This window comes from Bos indicus, chromosome 4 (assembly GCF_029378745.1).
Source record: "Bos indicus isolate NIAB-ARS_2022 breed Sahiwal x Tharparkar chromosome 4, NIAB-ARS_B.indTharparkar_mat_pri_1.0, whole genome shotgun sequence".
In the NCBI taxonomy this organism is placed as follows: domain Eukaryota; kingdom Metazoa; phylum Chordata; class Mammalia; order Artiodactyla; family Bovidae; genus Bos; species Bos indicus.
The window spans coordinates 87,093,746-87,114,097 of NC_091763.1; the positions used below are offsets into that span (position 1 = coordinate 87,093,746).

Here is a 20,352-nt window from a genome sequence, read left to right on the forward strand (position 1 = left end):
CTAACATTGTATTCTCAGCCTCTAGCAGCACTATGTGGCTTCGAGAAAGTAAATACTAGTTGTAATTTGAATCCTACCGAGTCATTGTGACAGAGATACTCAACGATGTGGGACAAAACCAATGCCTAACCTTTTTTATTTTTTTGGCTGTGGAGCATGTGGGATCTTGTTAATAGTTCCCTAACCAAGGATTGAACCTATGCCATCTGCATTGCAAGTGTGGAGTCTTAACCATGGGCCACCAGGGAAGTCTCTGTGCTTAACCTTCCAGTCTCAATATTTACCACCATTTCTTATACATCCTAATTGAAAGACCAATTGGATTTGTTTTCTAGATCTTATGCACCCAAAACATGAAATGAACAATTTGACATTAATAAACATATATTTTATGTGTATAATATAGGCAGTAACTAAGGAGAAAGGAAAGGAAAATGAAGTCGCTCAGTTATGTCTGACTCTTGGCGATCCCATGGACCGTAAGCTACCAGGCTCCTCTGTTCATGGGATTTTCCAGGCAAGAGTACTGGAGTGGGTTGCCATTTCCTTCTCCAGGGGATCTTCCCGACTCATGGATTGAACCCAGGTCTCCCACGTTGCAGGCAGACACTTTACCATATGAGCCATCAGGAAAGCCAGAACTAAGGAGAAAGTCAACAAGGAATGTGGGGAGAATATGGAGCCAAATTTATGAGGATCAGTAGAGCAAAAGTATGGGAAAATTTTCCATGAGAATGTATAAATAGGAATGTGTATAGCCACATTCAAATACTACATCCTATTCCTGGCAAATAGAAGGGGAAACAATAGAAAGTAACAGACTTTATTTTGTTGGGCTCCAAAATCACTGCAGATGATGATTGTAGCCATGAAATTAAAAGACACTTGCTCCTTGGGAGAAAAGCTTTGACAAACATAGACAGCGTATTAAAAAGCAGAGATATCACTTTGCTGACAAAGGCCTGTCTAGTTAAAGCTATGGTTTCTTCAGTAGTCATGTATGGATGTGAGAGTTGGACCATAAAGAAGGCTGAGAGCCAAAGAACTGATGCTTTTGAACTGTGTGTTGAAGACTCTTGAGAGTCCCCTGGATTGCAAGGAGATCAAACCAGTCACTTCTAAAGGAAATCAGTCCTAAATATTCATTGGAAGGACTGATGCTGAAGCTGAAGCTCCAATACTTTGGCCACCTGATGAGAAGAACTGACTCATCTGAAAAGACCCTGCTACTGGGAAAGGTTGAAGGCAAGAGGAGAAGGGGGTGGCAGAAGATGCAATGGTTGGATGGCATCACCGACTTGATGGACATGAGTTTGAGTAAGCTTCTGGGAGACGGTGAAGGACAGGGAAGCCTGGCATGCTGCAGTCCATGGGGTCGCAAAGAGTCAGACAAGACTTAGTGACTGAACCACAATAACAAATTCCTGACTCTAAAAGCCTAAGCGTGACACAGAGCATTTTGAGAAGCTTCAAAGGACAGCCCCCCAAAAGATTAAAGGGCTAGAAAAGGGGCCTATGATGAAAAGTTGAGCAAATAGGGATTATTTATCCTGGAGTAGACAAGGATGACAGGTGTCTTACTAACAGTCTTCATATATAGGAAGGATTATTCCCTAGAGATGCTGGCTACCTGTTTTTTGTTCTCCACTGAGAAGAAAAGGGGAAATGGGCTTAAAAAACAGCATGAAGAATTTAGGTGAGGTAAGGATTAGAACTTGCTTTATTTCAAATAAAACATTTTGCCTATTTTAAGAGAGTGAAATTTAGATGGTGTCTTACTTAGGGCTGGGCTGAGATCAAGAAATTGAGGGCTCTTGAGTTTAGGTAAGTACCTGTGAAAATTGTTTATAGAGTTTCCTTTCAATGAGTTTAACAAACACCCTGTTTTGCCACAATGATGTTGGTTTACTACCACAGCTGCTTCTTGACACAGACTTTGTTTTTAGTTGGACTTAGTCAACGGTGGCATTTTGGCTGCCACTTCTGTGCTCACTTGTGAATGGCACCAACCATGTAGATGAGGCTGCAGGGGAGGCTTGCAGAGGACGTGTTTGATGGAGGAGGAGATCAAAAAACCACCACAGAAAATGGCTTTAAAGCCATGTGTCATTTGCTTATGAAGTCGGGTTTGAAGAGAAGGAGAATGGTAGCCACCATTTCTATGAAAACATCACACTGGCCAACTGATGGCGACGGCTGGTCTCAGGGGAGCCCTGGGTAGTTTCATTAATAGGTCACTGGGAGCCAGCTGCAGTGCAAGTATGCAAAGCCACCGAGGAAAAGCCAGGCTCTGTGTAGAGAAGCAAGAGTTTCCAGACCATCATCCATGTGAAAGCAGCAAGCAATCAATACTAAATAACTTTTGAACTGCTCAACATGTTGCTTGTAATTATTTCAACTATCTTTGATAAAATCAGGAGGGGGAATATTCTGATTTCTTCCATGACTATTAAGTTACTGTCACTGGCTTGGGTGAATGAAAGTAAATACACATTTATGCATTTGATGTTTAGAAAAATTTCTTGAGGAAAATGCAAGTTTTGACATCTTCGATTCATCAGAGAGAGTTTTACCATGGTGAAGTGATTTTAAGTGATCAACCCCAATTTTTTTTTCCTCCTATTCAAGCAAAAACCTCAGATCAGTTCACAAGTGAGTTTTTTTTTTTTAAAATTCTGAGCACAATTAAAGGTGAGTTAAGGCTCTGGTGGAAATCTAAAGAGCATCAGCAAAATCTGAGCACTGCTCAGCTTTTGAATTGCTTTTCTACTTTTTAGTTCTTTTAAATGGTTTTCTATGGCAGGAACATTTTTCTTAATTAGTCACAGCTAATTAGTGTTCTGGCATAGACAAGTAATCAGAAATGTCAGAGCTGCAAGGCTACATCTCCCTAATCCTTTGATAATAATTTAGCCTCCTGGGAGGGCCCCAAGCTGCGGTAAGTAGTGACTGACAATAAGGCAAAATTAGGTGGGCAGCAGACCATTAGGATAGAAAAATAAAAAGCACTACCCGATCCTGCTGAGCACCATCAGGCAACTAACTGCACTGCCAGATGAGGTGCCTGTTTAAGCCTGTGTTGTTAATTAGCCTGATTCTACCAGACCTGCCACATATGTCCAGGTGCCTCATGCAAAGATGTGTATTTCTGGGCATGTGCCAAATGACAATTGTGTCTCGTGATCACATTTCAAGAATCTAAGGGAGAAGTCCACATATTTCTTGACGATTCTTTTGAATTATCAAAGAAATATGATCAACCAGCTACAATACATTTTTTTTCTGGTGGAGTTTCTTTTAGGCAATTAGGCGTGCTTAGCTCAGGTTTCTTAGGTCTTCATTCACCAACAGCTTAGATTCAAATGAGGGCCTTTGGTCATGAGGAGCCGCGTCTGGACTTGCCAAAGTTATTCTGGCGCACACTGTACATCTAAAGTAGAGTCTTTCATAAATTCTTATACTTACAAATGATAACTCAATATTAAAATAAAGATGATTAACTAAAATGAATGAGACAGCTGTAATTTGAGAGCAGAGGTTTTGAAGAGAAATAAACTTGGCGGGGGGGAAGCAGGTAAGGAGCAAGGTTTGTATGCCATTTACTAAAGCACACGTGACCATATACAGAACAAGTGTTGACTACAACTGTCTTAGAAGAGGTCAAACAACTTCTATGTGAGTACAAATACTGTGGATAAAATAAAGTGGGAACAAATACATATAATTACATTAAAAAACACCCCCTGGAAAACAGTATATTAAAGCTGCTAAATAAGAAATTGTTAAAATGTAGGAGAGGCGACATGCCAGTCCTATGAACATGGATAAGAAACAGTCAAGCTTCTGGTCTACTTTTAGTGCACAAGGTGACCCCAGGGTACATGACATAACAGTGGGTAGAAATAAATGATCTTAGTCTCAAGTACATCACTGAGCTTACATCCATCTTTTCTAGTCATGGAAAAGCAAAATAATGGTTAGGACATGAGAGTGATAGCAATATTTGATTTTGATTGTTGATAGGAAAATCATGGATGGGTCCAAGTTAATGTTTTATATTTGACTTCTTTTTACATAGAGACAACGTTGAAGAGAAAATACTCTGTAATCAGAATCTATACTGATTTAGTGGTTCCCAGCCTTTTTGGCACCAGGGACTGGTTTCGTGGAAGACAATTTTTCTATGGACTAGGGAGGGGGGTACAGTTTTGGAATGATTCAAGAAGATTACATTTATTGTACCCTGTATTTCCATTATTATCACATCAGCTCCACCTCAGATCAGCAGGCACTAGATCCCTGAGGTTGGGGACCCTTGGATATAACAACTTGTTTGTCAATTGAAAGTGAAATAACATTGAAAAGAGGAAAACTGTTATTTTAAAATCGACAGTCATATATGAGCGAATGTATCTATCATATTATGGAATTATAAGAAATGCAAGAAGGCAAAGAAGCCCTCTGGGTCTTACTGGGTTCCAGCTTTTGTTTATAATGAGGCTGATTACACATACAAAGAAATTCATCCAAGGAATATGACTGAAAAAGTAGATGGTCAGTTCTAATATATTCTACTGTCTATTAATAGCAGCCATTCTTACTCTTGTTTTGTGGATTTCAAGTATTTCTGGCAAACCAATGAAACAAATTTAATTTTTAAATAAGAATAGTAGCATCAATCTTACTGAGGATGAATAAATTCTTGAATCAAAAAGATTGGGCACGGGTGTGAAACACAGAACTCTAAAACTCTGAGTCCAGAGTTTTTTTATTTGGGAGTCCAGAGATAAATAAGAGGTAGAAGTGCAAAATTAGTTTTATTTTGAAAAGCATATTCACTTGCAAGAGTTTCATTTTTTTCCCCCCTTTCCATATCTTAAAATGGCCATGAAACTCTTTTTTTGTTTTTTGGAGTCCAGAGATAAACAAGAGGTAGAAGTGCAAAATTAGTTTTATTTTGAAAAGCATATTCACTTGCAAGAGTTTCATTTTTTTCCCCCCTTTCCATATCTTAAAATGGCCATGAAACTCTTTTTTTGTTTTTTGGAGTCCAGAGATAAACAAGAGGTAGAAGTGCAAAATTAGTTTTATTTTGAAAAGCATATTCACTTGCAAGAGTTTCATTTTTTCCCCTTCTTACCATATCTTAAAATGGCCATGAAACTCACTGACATTTTTGAAGTCAGTTTTACTTAAAATGCTTAGAGTTTCTTTACCAAAAAGAATCCTTTTCAAGGAAAGTCCTGAAAATTAATCCTTTACAAAGCACTATGTGGATGAATATCACTGATTATCATTTAAAGGATTACTTTTAACTTTAGAAGACATCACAACACAATTAAAAAAAAAATCTCGTTGAGATGAAACTCCTCAACAATTAAATATTTAATCAGTTTATAACACAAGAGAATGCTTAATCTGCATGATTTACCAATTAAAGACTGCACCCTGATGTGTCTTCAGCAACATGAGCGCTAAAACAAAATTGTCTCAGAGGGTCTCAAGATGGGCACTGCTTTGTAAAGGCACAAACGTTTAGAGAGTTAGGTGGGTTCAGTGTCTCTCCCAGACAACGGGATGCACTTCTGTTGACCTCTACTAGCCTCAGCATTTGGGATATTCTTGGACATTATAAGTGACCACAGAGGGTACTCTTGTGACAATTACTGTGAGCGGCAGTTTTGATTTCTGAAACATCATGACTTTTCAACCCAGAGACTCAGAGCTCTCTGGGAAAGTGTCCAGCCTCTCTGCTGACCCATGGGTACCTGGGGCAAGCTCTGTGTTTCCTGAAACCTGACAGTGTGAGAAGAAACCTCATAGGAGGCATTAAAAATGGGACTTGTGCTGCATGCTCAGTTGTATCTGACTCTCTGCAACCCTATGGACTATAGCCTGCCAGGCTCCTCCATCCATGGGATTTTAAAGGCAAGAATTCTGGAGTGGGTTGCCATTCCCTTCTCCAAAAAAAGAAAAGCATTGCCATGGTTTTACATTGGGATCAGACAAGTTGTAAATGGCTTTGATTTGCTAGCATTTTTTAAACAGCTACTGACAATGATGTTTTATAAGTTGGGATAAGAGAGATTACCTCTAAAGCAGAACTTCTTCTGGTAAATCCATATTCTCTTCTGCTAGAGAACTTCCTTTAAATTTCACTGACTCAGATAAGACACAGTTTTTTAATGTGTCTTAAGGTAAATTTCACATGTGAGATTTTTTTTTCCCATTGGCTAAATTCAAAATACAATGATAATCACTAAGTTTAATTATTTTCTTTTTCAAAAGTATAGTCAAAGCTATGGTTTTTTTTCCAGTAGTCATGTATGGATGTCATTGGAAAAGATCCTGATTCGGGGAAAGATTGAAGGCATAAGAAGAAAGGGGTGGCAGAGGATAAGATGGTTAGACAGCATCTTGACTCATTGGACATAAATCTGAGCAAATTCCAGGAGACAGCAAAGGACAGGGAAGCCTGGCATGCTGCAGTACACGGGGTCAGAGAGTTGGACATGACTTAGTGACCAACAAACAAAATAGTTGCTATGTAATATTATATTAAGGCTTCCCAGGTGGCACTAGTCACAAAGAACTCTCCTGCCAATGGAGGAGACATAAGAGATGTGGGTTCAGTGCTTGGGTTGGGAAGATTCCTTGGAGGAGAACATGGCAATCCACTCTAGTATCCTTGCCTAGAGAATCCCATTGACAGAGTAGCCTGGCAGGCTGTACACCACAGGGTCGCAAAGAGTCAGACAGGACTGAAGCAACTTAACACACACAATATTGTATATTACAGGTGTACATGTAGTAACTTACAATTTTTAAAGGTTATACTACATTCAGGGAAGCCCAGCTGCTGCTGTCTATGGGGTCACCAAGAGTCAGACATAACTTAACGACTGAACAACAACAGTCAACTGGCTTTATTTCCCATGTTGTACAATATAAGCTACAAGAATATATTGTGCAATTCCGGGAATATTATATTCACATATAGATTTCAGTATGTGTATCACTTGACAAGCAAAGACAGCCTCCGTTTAAGATATTCTGGTCATTCTGAAAGACTTAACATGAATACAGAATATATGGGTTCCAACTATTTTTCTACCTGTAGGACTCAGAACCATGGTGGTAGCTGTATAGAATATCAAATGGCATTCCTTATGTAGAATCTCTTTTCTACTCATCTACTGTAACTGCTACTGCTTCTTGCTTTCACCTGGCCATCACAAAAACACCTTAGAACTGTCTGCTACTCCGGGGTGCAAGACTTGGCATGCAAACAACCCAGTAACTTTTGTTGCCACTGCTGAAATTAAAACTATTTAAAATCTGGAGGGGATTTCAGAAACCATCTGGAGTTCTAGATCAACTGCTTTGGTTTGCATGTGCTATCTATACTGAGTTTCAGCCAAGTGACAGAACTTCTTGAAGTGCACTTATCCAGTCAATGGCAGAACTATGGCTAGAACTCAGGTTTCTAGATTCCTGGTCCAGTCCTCTTCCTCCAAACACTGTTTTATCACTTCAAATTCTGTAAATCTGAAGCTGTTGTTCAGTCACTCAGTCATGTCTGACTCTTTGCGCCCCAGGGACTGTAGCACTCCAGGCTTCCCCGTCCTTCACCATCTCCCAGAGCTTGTTCAAACTCATGTCCACTGAGTTGGAAGTATGGTAGGCATAAGATGGACTTTGAAACTAGAGTGACACAATTTCAAAGTCTGATTTAGTATGTAACAAGTCTTTTATCATCTCTGGATGAGACATTTCTTAACCTGAAAATAAGGCTAAAATGGGGGTGACAGCATCTACCCACATGGCTTCCCAGGTGGCGCCAGTGGTTAAAGAACTCACTTGCAATGCAGGGGACAAAAGAGACACAGGTTCAATCCCTGGGTTGGGAAGATCCCATGGAGAAGGAAATGGCAACCCACTCCAGTATTCTTGTCAGAAGAATTCCATGGACAGAGGAGCCTGGTGGGCTACAGTCCATAGGGTCACAAAGAGTAGAACATGACTGAAGTGACTTGGCAGGCATGCAAGCATCTACCTAGGTTAGAGATGATACAGGTCAAGAACCTAGCACCTTTCCTGGTACATGGAGGTGCCCTAGGAATAGCAGTGATGACAGGTAAGGCCACAGGTATAATTTTGACACTTTGAAAAAATCAGGAATGTATTGGGTTGGCCAAAAAGTTTGTTCGGTTTTAAGTAACAATAAAAGTCATATTTTTTCATTTTCACGATGAATTTTACTGAACAATGTATTCACTAACTGAACAACATTTTGGCCAATCTAATATCTTAGTCAAACCCAGTACCTTCTGTTAAATATGGTATCTGCCATCATTTACTGAACATTTTTCTGAAGTTATTTCTGTTTAAAACAGAAAGTGTTTTATAAGTTTAACTTATGGAGCAAAGCAGAATGTCTTGATATCTGTTCTGATATTAATCATGATCTTCAAATGATACTTTAGTTTTAATATTTCAAGATTTGACCTAAAAGTCTAAGATTATCCTATTTATGGCCTTTTAGATAATATATATTTTAGTCACCTCCCTCTTTCACACATTGAAGAAACCAAAAAACTTCCATAGAAGCTAAAACAATAATCACAGCAATGTAGGATGCTCAGAAAGAAGGGTGATGGCGTATGGCTGTGTGGGCTGCTCATGGACAATGATGGAGGTACACTTCTCCTTCATGGTACAGCCCCAAAACAATGGACACAAATCTAGGGCAGTGCCCGTCTTTTTGGACCTTAGTCAGTGGTACAATTATTTAAACAGAACCCTAAGGTATTTAGTCAGAAACATTAGGAACTATTATCGGGCTTCCCAGGTGGCGCCAGTGGTAAAGAACCTGTCAGCCAATGCAGGAGACAGAAGAGGTTTGAGCCCCTGGTCAGGAATATTCCCCTCGAGAAGGGAATGGCCACCCACTCCAGTATTCTTGCCTGGGAAATCCCATGGACAGAGGAGCCTGGAGGGCTACAGTCCATAGGGTTGCAAAGAGTCAGACACGACTGAGCACATATCTCACTTCAAATTAGGAACTATTAAGATACTTCCAGGAACACCATAAGTAATTTATTATTACTCTTAGGACAAGTTTCACAGAATTTTCAGCAGTCTTTTCCATGCACGGGGCATCACGCAGAAAAAGATTCTTTAGTAACACACCTGATTTCTTTTTTAAAGCGTTGGTATTGGAGGCAGGATCAGTGCTTTGTAGAATAATTTATTTATATAGAAATATTAGTATATATTCTGAAATGAAGCAAATTTCTTTTGGATAAAAAGCATATCCTTTATAAGGAATGAAGCTCTCTTACTGTAGCCCCTGTACTCTTATCTGGGTTGGTTAAAACCACTATATAATGACTCACTGCTGTGTGCGTGCGTGTGTGTACACATTTTCCTTTGCATCTGAAGGTGGGAGGCTCCATTCCCTTACTTACTCAGGAAACACTTTAATTGGAATAGCAAAAGTTTGTCACTGATGCCTGAATAAAATTGTTCCTTTCAATCTTTTATCTGTAATAGACTCAGGTTGCTAACAGTATTTATAGGGTCATTATTTTCAACTGCTTCTTGACACCTAACAATATTATTTTAAGCTACAGCCAAGTGGATTTCCAATAATTATATAATGTCTCTTGGTAATGATTTGTTGCTTAAGATACACATTCTACTTTACCTTTCAACACATACTTGATAACCTCTCATTTACTAACTGTAATTGAGGCAAATTCAGTCTTGGCTAATTAGGGGCTCTTAGTACCCCCTCATCGATGTTATTCTTGATGACATATCAATAGAATTAGAGTCTACTTTTTTGTTTTTAATTACAGTAATACAAGTGTGCAACTTAAAATTATTAGAATGTTTAAGGACACTGTAACTATTTTACAAATAACAAGTCCAATGTCCTACTGGGGATATTCAAAATGACAAAAACCTTCACAACCAAAACAGAATGGTTTTTGGTTATGGGTTCCTTTTAGAAGCAAACCCAAGCCATGTCTGATGCTTAGGCATTGGCAGGAAAGCACAATATACACCTACAGCCACGACAATAGAATAAGCACATCATTTTAATGTTGGCCTCTTGGCATCTACTTTAGTTAGCTCCCTTTGTTAACTGCTGCCATACAAAAGTCTCAAAAGAAGTTTGGTGAATGGACGGGAGTTGAAGTGGGAAATATTTTCATGAAGAAAGAAATTCTACCTCTGTTACAAACTGAGGATGAGTTCTGTAGTAAAAAGGTCACCAAGACAAAAAATTGAAGATGTTAAGAACTGTGTAACACAGAGAGACACACACACAGACACGCGTAGTGGGCTATTTGTAGAATGACTGTACCATTTTTTCAACACAGAAAATGTGCTTCCACTATACCAAGAAGAAACACAATGGGAATAACACAAACTCTTCTTTTCTGTTCAACAGTTTTGAAAATTACCACATAAGCAAAAAAAAAGTAAAAGAGAACTTGGAAGTGAAACATATGCTCGTAAATTCAGAGCAATACCAAATGGAAGCAGAAGTTGCTAATACGGTTTCAGTATTTTGTAAAAGAGCCAGCTGGATGGATGATAATTTTTCTACCCCTGCAGGGCATCAAAGCTTTTCGGAAATCATTCTCTTCACACATATTAACACTTAGCTTATTAAAACAGATGATACTTTTATTGTAAAACAGCCCGGGTAGAGGCTAGAAACATAAAATACGAAAGAGAAGGCTCATTGTGACCACCCAACCTGACAAACAGCAAATACTGACATAAGGACCATGGTGGAGAGGATGACGCGGCAAGACCTCCTGTAACTGCCACAGCTGAAGTGTCACCACGAAGCCCGTGAATTGCTGTTGTGAAAACATGTGCAGTAACTTGCATAATTAAATGAAACTGCCAGAAAAGCATTTCTAAAATGCAGAGAAGATGTACATAAATAAATACAGTTCAGAGCAAATATTACACGTCAGAATCAGCAATGGAATGGATTATGCAAAGTTATGTCATCAGCAAAGTACCATTTCCTTTGAACTGACTGCTGCCTAATTACAAATAAGTGACAACATTGTTATTGAAATGGACTGCTCTCTTAGTCTCTTTTACAGATACTCAGTGGATGAAACTTGTGGATCAAGGCAGCTAAAACTACAACCTCCCCTTCCTAGGAGCTGCCATGCCTCTGTGAAGACCTCCACGAGACCGGAGCAGCATTCTATCTGTTAGCAAACCTTAGTGCTGGAAAACAAGATGAAAAGGCACACTAACAGTGCATGGCAGATATCTGGCTTTACTGAGATTTATTTCTTTGTTTGCATGAAGAATATCATATTGAATTAAGAAAAACTTTTATAGTAGGGGCCGAATACATTACCGTATGATTCTGTTTACAGATTGCAGCAAAGGCAATTGATGTAAGCTGTACAACAATGGTAAACTGGATATCATCTTGCTTGCTAAAATGAACCTTCAAATGATTTTGAGATTCTCATTCTAATAGAGACAATTTCAAGTATAGGAAAAAAAATCTATTAAAACTTCTGTCAGCAGTCTAAGAAACAAAACAATAAACTATTAGCTGTGTAGAAGAAAAAAAAAGGAAAGAAAAAGTGATTTGCAGACACAGCCTCAAAATGCAACTTTTCCCTTCGCAGTACATCTACAATGCCAGCTGGCTCTGGAAGAGTAGCTACTTACATCGAACAACTTTTCTATGTACATTTCCTCATTGACCTTTTCTCGAAGAATGTCTTGATTTTGCCGAACAAACATAATATAGGTATCTGCCAGATCCATTCCTGGTTTCTGTTGTGAGGAAAAAGCACGAGGAATAGAACAATATTAGGTTTTGATTGTGAAAATTTATTTAATCACCACCCTAGAAAAGCATTCATTATATCATTTCAAAAGTTACACTAGAAAAATATGCTTAAGATCAACAATTGTCGTCGTTCAGTTGCCTAGTCGTGTCCGACTCTTTGTGACCCTATGGACTGCAGTACTCCAGGCCTCTCTGTCCCTCACCGTCTCCTGAAGCTTGCCCAAGTTCATGCCCATTGCATCAGTAATTAAAAAAAAAAGATCAACAATGGACACCTTCAAACTCCATAATTAAAGTAAATAAAAGTTTATTATTGAGGTCTATAACTTGAGGTCATAGTTATTGTTCATCATTTAAATGATTAGAAATATGTGGTTGTAAGATAGTAGATACCTTTTTTAAAAAATGGCTACCTTGCAAAGCCAATATGCTGAGTATAAATAGATAAATTTTTCCAAAAACTCCCATAATCAATAATCATTTCTTAAGTGCAACTACAACTTCTTTTTCACCATTTCTGGCTTGTTTATCCATATATATATTTTAAAAATGTTAGCTTTCCTTGGGTTGCCTTCCTCAACTACTATGGGTGTTCAAGGAATAGAAAATAAGTTTTCTTATTAGGAAGATATTGAACAAAAAACATTTAATGCATTACAAAATGAAATGCAAATCAAAATTTTGTGGGTTATCCATGGCTTCTGCTCATCCATGTTTATCAATACTACCTCAAGGACTTATTTTAGAAATGTGATAAGACTATGGATGAACTAGTCTCCCATGAAGAGCCAAAGGTGTGGACTAGCTAACTTTCCAAAGTTATCCAACATTTCACATCTTCTAATGTTAGATGAGGCAGGGCAGTTAATAAAAGTCCTCCTTGCTATGGAATCTACAAAATCTGCACAAGGAGGGGACAGAACTCTGAATGGTTCCTAAGGAGTATTCCTTCTAAACTTATCTTTAGTTCTTTACAGAGTTTCACATAGCTTGACTAGATGATTTGCATACTCTATACCTGGAGTTGATTCATAGTCTGTACTGAGTTATTCATTTAATTAGAATAGGGCAATAATATGATGAAATGGTAAAACTGATGCCCAAATAAGTCAGTCAGTTGTGCATCATTTCATATCTGTAGGATGCACTTATATAAGCCATCAATGGACTCTTCACAAAAGTAAATAACATAAGGAAATCAGATGAAAGAGGATGTGAATCATTTAACTATTCAGGAAGATCCCCTGGAGAAGGAAATGGCAAACCACTCCAGTACCCTTGCCTGGAAAATCCCATGGATAGAGGAACCTGGTGGGCTGCAGTTCATGGGGTTTCAAAGAGCTGGGCATGACTGAGTTACTAACACACTGCAGGAAAGACAAGATATACCTCTGAGTGATGTTAGGACAGTGGTCATGCCTTTTCCTTAAATGAAAGACAGAAAGTTCTTATCACTTCTTTTTTTTGGGGGGGAGGGATAATAGTTTATATACAATGATAAAACTGCCCATCTCTTAACGAGTGCACAGTGCAGACATTGGCATATCTCACTGATAAAAATTAATTTGACTTTTTGCTAATGAAGTTATTTCTGGGCAATGAAAATCCCAGGAAGTACTTACTGTTCTTATACTTTGCCTAAAGGGAAATTTATATCACATACACTGAAGGATACTTTCAAACATAACTTTGATATAACAAAATTCACGACTAGTTATAACCAGAAACAACTATTTATATAAACGTCTTTATTAATCTTTCCTTCAAGAGCATTCCTACACAATGCAGAAAATACATTCCAAACTTCCCAAACTCATTTTGCTGTTTTTCTACATAATTCTCACCAGCAGTGTTTGAAAGTTTAAATAATTGCAAGGGTACTCAAGAGAAACCTAGGCGATTTTCTTCTTTGGGGGCAAGTGGTGTTATACTGAGATTTCCAGTGAAAAGGCAGGGTAATTTGTACAGGATTATTAGCTACTATTAACAGCTGAAGCCCGTAAGATAAGGATCTCTCTCCGTGTCTCTCAAACTTTGTCAAAACACTAAAAATTAGTACATTCAGAAAACATACTGCTGCAGAATGAAAATGACAGAATAATTTTCTATGTATGATAACAAGTCAGTTCCACCTGTGAGTTTCAGTCAAGTGTGTGGAAAGGAAACGCTATGATATGTATAATTCCAAGGCAGCAGGGTTTTGCCCAGCTGGACTGAGAGTTAAAGAATAAACACAGGAGAGGCTTGCCTCCTCCACCGTTTCTCCTCACCCCACCCCATTTTTATTTCTGCCTTTCAAAAGAGGAGTATGCTTATAAGTTTACACTAGTTAAACAATGGACCCATCAGACTCACTGGAAACTGAGTTATAGCCAGATGAAATGGAGAATGATGCCTTTATACACCTGCCACAGACTCAGAAGGTAATTTTCTGTTTTCTTGATCACTTTTAAGATAACATTAGACATCATGAAACATTGTCCAGGAAAAACGTATCTTTTGCCACCTGAAACTAACAGACACTTTACAATTTAAGCCTAAAAGAAAACTCTGTGCTGTTCCCTTGGGCAGACCGAAGGGCTGTTAATACTGAAATGTGTAAGCTGAGACAGTTCTACAACTAAGAAAATTAGAATCCCTGGTTGGGGGTGTGAAGTAAGGCTCATTTAAGTTTATTTCAACAAATTAAGTGTCGTCTTTTTCTTCTTGAAATTACATTTTCTCCCCTTTGGCAAATTAAGCTCCGCTTGCCTAGTAAACACAACCTACAATTTTTGCATTCCTCATTAGCATTATTTCTTCCTTTATCTTTGAGCTGTTTACCTATTCTTGAAACTGTGACATACGGGAATTTCACACCTAGTGAATATATTTTCATGTAGCTTGTGGCATGAGACTATAATCATTAAAAGAAGATACACAAGTAAGAATAACTGCAACAGCTGGTGACATTTACCAATTAGAATTATAGTTCTTTAAAACACTTTATCGTTCCTTTGGTGTATGAAGGGTAATTATCTCTGATAAATTGCTGAAAAAGATATAATTTTCCTTTTAAACAGTTTCTACTTACAGTACAAATGTGTTTGGATAGAAGACATTATTGCTGGCTCAGTGCTCCTTCGTGCTAAGACTCTTGCTTTATGGCAGTGAAATTTACATACTTTGGAAGTCACTGTGTCTCATTCCATTAATAACATTATCTTATTAGGAAATAAAGTTTAGTTAGGAAACAAAAACTGAACACACTTGGTTCAGTTTTCATTTTCTGGTGCGTAAATGAAAGGCATGCATGTGACGGCATCAGCCAGACAGAACACTGTTACGCATTTTGGTGCAAGTGGGTGTCCTCAATCTTATCAAAGGAACAGCCGGTTCAACTTCAACAACTGCACATTTGGATGAATTTTTATCAAGAATATTACGTTCTAGAGAGGAACACTTAGAAATGTTTTCTATATCGGTAATTATCAGTTCAGTCGCTCAGTCGTGTCTGACTCTTTGCGACCCCATTGACTGCAGCACACCAGGCTTCCCTGTCCATCACCAACTCCTGGAGCTTGCTCAAACTCTTGTCCGTCGAGTCAGTGATGCCATCCAACCATCTCATCCTCTGTCATCCCCTTCTCCTCCTGCTTTCAATCTTTACAAGCAGCAGGGTCTTTTCCAATGAGTCAGTTCTTTGCATCAGGTGGCCAATGTATTGGAGTTTCATCTTCAGCATCAGTCCTTCCAATGAATATTCAGGACTGATTTCTGATTTCCTTTAGGATGCACTGGTTTGATCTTGCAGTCTAAGGGACTCTCAAGAGTCTTCAACATGGCAGTTCAAGAGCATCAACTCTTTGGTGCTTAGCTTTCTTTATAGTTCAACTCTCACATCCATACATGACTACTGGAAAAATCATAGCTTAGACTAGATGGACCTTTGTTGGCAAAGTAATTTGTAATTATAGTTTTCTTAACAAAGGAGAAAATAACGATTAAAGACCATATAGTAAGCACATGCGTGTTAAGTTGCTTCAGTTGGTTCCAACTCTTTGTGACCCTATGGACTATAGCCCACCAGGCTCTTCTGTCCATGGGATTCTTCAGGCAAGAATACTGGGTGGGTTGCCATGCCCTCCTCCAGGGGATCTTCCTGACTCAGGGATTTAACCCGTGTCTCTTATGTCTCTTGCATTTGCAGGAGGGTTCTTTACCACCAGTGCATCTGGGAAGCCCTGTAGCAAGCACATTATGTATAAAATACTGGGTCTCCTGCATTGCAGGCAGATTCTTTACCATCTGAGGCACCAGGAAAGCCCTAAATACCCCTAAAAGAGAGTCAATGTTGTTTTCCATTCTCCACTTAAACCTTTGAGATCCTCAGTTCACTAAGCACTAACTTCTCCGTCTTGCTTTTTAGGGTAGTAATCTCTAAATCAAAATAAGACTTCCTGGATTACTTTTAAGTTGATTCAGAAAAGAACAGAATGTGGCTAATGAAATGACAGTAAAAGGTAAAACATCTAAAAAATTCCCCCAGGGGCATAAAGAAATCAATACATATGGAAGAGAGTAGAGTATGGAAAGGTGAGTTCCTCTGACTTGGGCCGCATAAGAAACAGAATACACCAGCAAGTGAAGGTGTTTAAGTAAGGGTGCAGACTCCAGCAAATTTTCTTCCAGTGTTAATCACTAGTTAACTTAGTGAGATGAACACGCCGTTCAAAAAAAGGAAAGAAAAAAATTCCTCGTTAATTATATGCTACAAATGCTCTTACTTCCTGCCGCTGCACCTAATTCCACAGGTGCAAGTCTCCACTTTCCTCATTCACGGGTAGGTGGGTGCAGGGCTGCAGACATTTTTCACAGCTACAGATTTAGATACAGAAGAAGCCGCTTAACCTTCCACGGAAGGTTAACAATACACTATGCAAACACTGTCATGGTGTCTATTTAACAAGGAGACAGATTTTTAAATATACTATTCTCGTCTCAAAGATTAATAGAAGCTACAGTCTAATTGACTTAATTTGAAAGTGCACATCTCATAACCTAGAAAAGCCTGCCTTGAAGAAACAATCAAGAGTGGAACTCTGATATCTTGATTTATGATAATCTGCGTGCTTCATAAATGAAATACCTGCACCTGGTCATTATTTTAATTTGCAAGAAAAATGGATCTTCTGAGATTTAAAACAATAGCATGTCTCTTCAATTTGAAGTTGTGGTAGGAAACATTTACATTTCTATTCTGGCATTTCAGATTCAGGAAAAGTCTATGACTGATCATCGAAGAACACAGGACCTAATTGTACAAACACACAACTTATCCAAGGTACTTTTAACTACAACATATTTTTTCTTTTATTGTTTAATATGTTCCTTATTAGTTTGGAATTTATGAAGCAATTTCTATGTTTTATATTTGAATGAAAATGCTCTTAAAATTAAGCTTCTCAAAAACATTTGGAGTAGTTTAAGAAGTTCAGTTCAGTTCAGTTCAGTCACTCAGTCGTGTCTGACTCTTTGTGACCCGGTGAATTGCACATTACATACACTCAAATACTTAAAATAAAAAAAAAGTTTTGAGTATAGCTGTGATGATTATATGTAAAACATATATACACTTTTTTTAACCAAATTTTCTAAAAACTAGAATAATTATATTGTATTCATTAATATAGAAAATCAAAAGGAAAGAAACCAAACTAAGGTCTTCAAATTAGATTTATTCCAACTTAAATATAAGCCCAGGATAAGGACTAATCCACAAAAAGGGGCAGAAGAAACGTAAATAATGGAAAAGTCATAAGGATATACAATTTTCGAGATTTTCTAATAACAGTTTATCTAGTTTTTTAAAACAAATTATTTCCAGCAGCAGCCACAGACACCTTTCCCTTTGTTAAATGTAGAGCTATTCAAAATTCTATTAATTCACAGTATAATACATTTTGAACCCAAATTAGGAAGTAGAAAATTCTGAATTAGATAATGGCATGTACATCCATTTGAAAACATCTCTCGGACTTGGAGCATGTAACATGTATGTTTTAAGTATGTAATTTCATTCAGTCCCACATTCTAATGGAGAGGGTTCCATTACTCCAGGATCTTGCTCTGGGGTCTTCTGTTTGCTCCCTGTAAGCACAGTCAGTAAAAAAGCAGATTCCTATCACAATGCTGTGAGAACATCTTACATCAGAATCTGCTATAATTAACACTCCTATAGTTAATGCAGTCATATTGTTCAAATTCTTAAAATTCACCTGAAAGCTTCACACTATTCCTTCTAAATAGTGACGTATTTTATGTGTTCATTGATCTAAGTGCTAGCATGATTAAACATTTTTGTTGTATCGTGGCAGAAAACCTTCCAAAGAGGAGGTTATTTTAAATATTAAAAGGAATATTGAATAGTAATTTAAAATAATAGCCCAAAGTACTCAAGGAAAAGAGGCAGGTTGATTTTCAACTGAGACTTATGGGCTTAATTTTTATCTTACTATGACTTTCCCACTTGAGGTCACGAGCGTATAGTATCTCTCTTGCTATTTCTGATTGATAAGATCACTAACGTCTCAAGAGTTTTGACGATTGGCTGCTGATACAGAGAGGAAAGTGCTAACATGTATGTCACACATTAGCTTTATACTATTATTTTCATTATTATATATGCTCAATATTATTTCATTATTATGAGTAATACTTAGGGTGATTATGAAGATATTAAATCTCTCATTTATAACACTGTTGTAACCTTTTCCCTGTCTATCTATAGTTGCTATGATGTCAACTACAGAAACTACACTGAAGACTTGAAGAAGTAAAATTTAAATGCTGTGGGTATTATTTCATTTCGCCTTTAAAATTCAGATTGCCTGGGGTTGTGTTATTTGGCCCTAATTTGGAACCTTTCGTATTTTGGCCTAAAGGACGCATGAGGATGCTAGAATGTTAGGGTCCAGAGGCAGTTCATGGATTTACCTTCTGTAAGAAGAACGAGACAGACAAGAAAACCAAAGAAATAAAGATGAAAGCAGCAAAGCACTCTCCTAGGAAGCACAGAAGGCACCCTCCCCTGCTCCTCTAAAGGCGGCGAGACTCTCAGCCTGGTCCTGGTGCGATCTGCCTCTGCAGGTGAACACGTCCCAGTGGGCCTGCGCACCATTCCCCACGTTCTGCCTGCTCTCACTCTGACGTAAAGCACTGAGTGTTCCAGCGGCCTCATCTAAGGAACAAACAATGTCTGAACAAAGGAAGGAGGAAAGACACCTCTTGTCACTGAACTGACTGGCTGTACTTTTAAAAGTCATCACTGGCACATGCATGGTGCTTGAGAGTCTAAAATAAATGGAAAATAAATGCAAAGCAATCTAGTGTTTTTCACCCTGTGGAAAACAAATGGTTTTTCTTTTGGAAAATGGTCATGTTCTGAAGCAGAGGGTGCAGGGCAATGTATGGTGCAGGGAGCATCATTCCAGGTAGAAGCAAAGACAATCCTGTTTATATCAATAGTGTATGACATTTATAAAGCACATAATATATGCTTTTATTATTTTTATAATATATTGATATTTATTTCTTTTATTATTTTTATAAACAAATACATACTTCTATTATTATTTAATATTATCCACATGAATATGTGCATCAAATCCTTAAAAAAGCCTACGGAAGGAGGCACCACAGGGATGACAGCACTACTGTCACTGCCCAGGTGGGAAGCCAGGGGTCAGACTGCCAGTAAGGGGCAAAGGCGGGACTGGAACTGAGATCCTGGACTCCACACCAAGCCTGTTCAGTATAGTATGCTGTGTGTTTAGTCGCTCAGTCCTGTGTGACTCTTTGCAACCCCATGGACTGTAGCCCATCAGGCTCCTCTGTCCATGGGACTTCCCAGGCAAGAGTGGTTGACTCCAGTGTGAACTGGAGTGGGTTGCCATTTCCTTCTCCAGGGAATCGTCCCAACCTGGGACTGAACCCATGTCTCTTCTGTTTCCTGCGTTGACAAGGCAGGTTCTTTACCACTAGGACCACCTGGGAAGCCCACACAGTATAGAGCTGAATTCAAGTCACACTGTGGAGAACTGGAGGGTTAGAAATCTTCGGCAAGTGTTAGAGAGAGAATGACTGAGAGAACTGTTAATGAAGACGGGAAAAAGATAAGCCATCTGCACCTTCTCAGGGAGGACCACCAGGATCAGGCAGCAGCGCTAAGCAGCCGATCCAGGGGGAGTTTCCTTGTCCTTGGTCACTGTCAACCCCATCTTGTCCTCCAGGTCTCTTTAGCTGTGTCACCTCCTGACTAGCACAGAGATCGTATGTGATGTGTGTAATAATGGCAGCAGGAATAACCTGCAATAGGCATTGTTCACACACACACCCACACCAAAACGCCCGATAACTTAACGACCTATAAAACAAAATTTCAGAATTGGAGTTGGAAAGGGCTTTTACCAAAAATTCATTTGGTTCCATCCGGTCTCTGCTGTGGCAGGTGGGGTCTTCATTGC

General features: G+C 38.5%; 1 protein-coding gene across 12 annotated transcripts in view; it reads right to left on the reverse strand.

Moving 5' to 3' along the window:
- CADPS2 (calcium dependent secretion activator 2) overlaps window positions 1-20,352 on the reverse strand; it is a 582,333-nt gene that overhangs the window by 16,221 nt on the left and 545,760 nt on the right. For all 12 annotated transcript variants that reach the window (XM_070787293.1, XM_070787301.1, XM_070787295.1 and 9 more), the window contains one exon: window positions 11,725-11,832. In XM_070787293.1, the coding sequence (XP_070643394.1) occupies window positions 11,725-11,832 (108 nt within the window). The remainder of the gene's footprint in view (window positions 1-11,724; window positions 11,833-20,352) is intronic.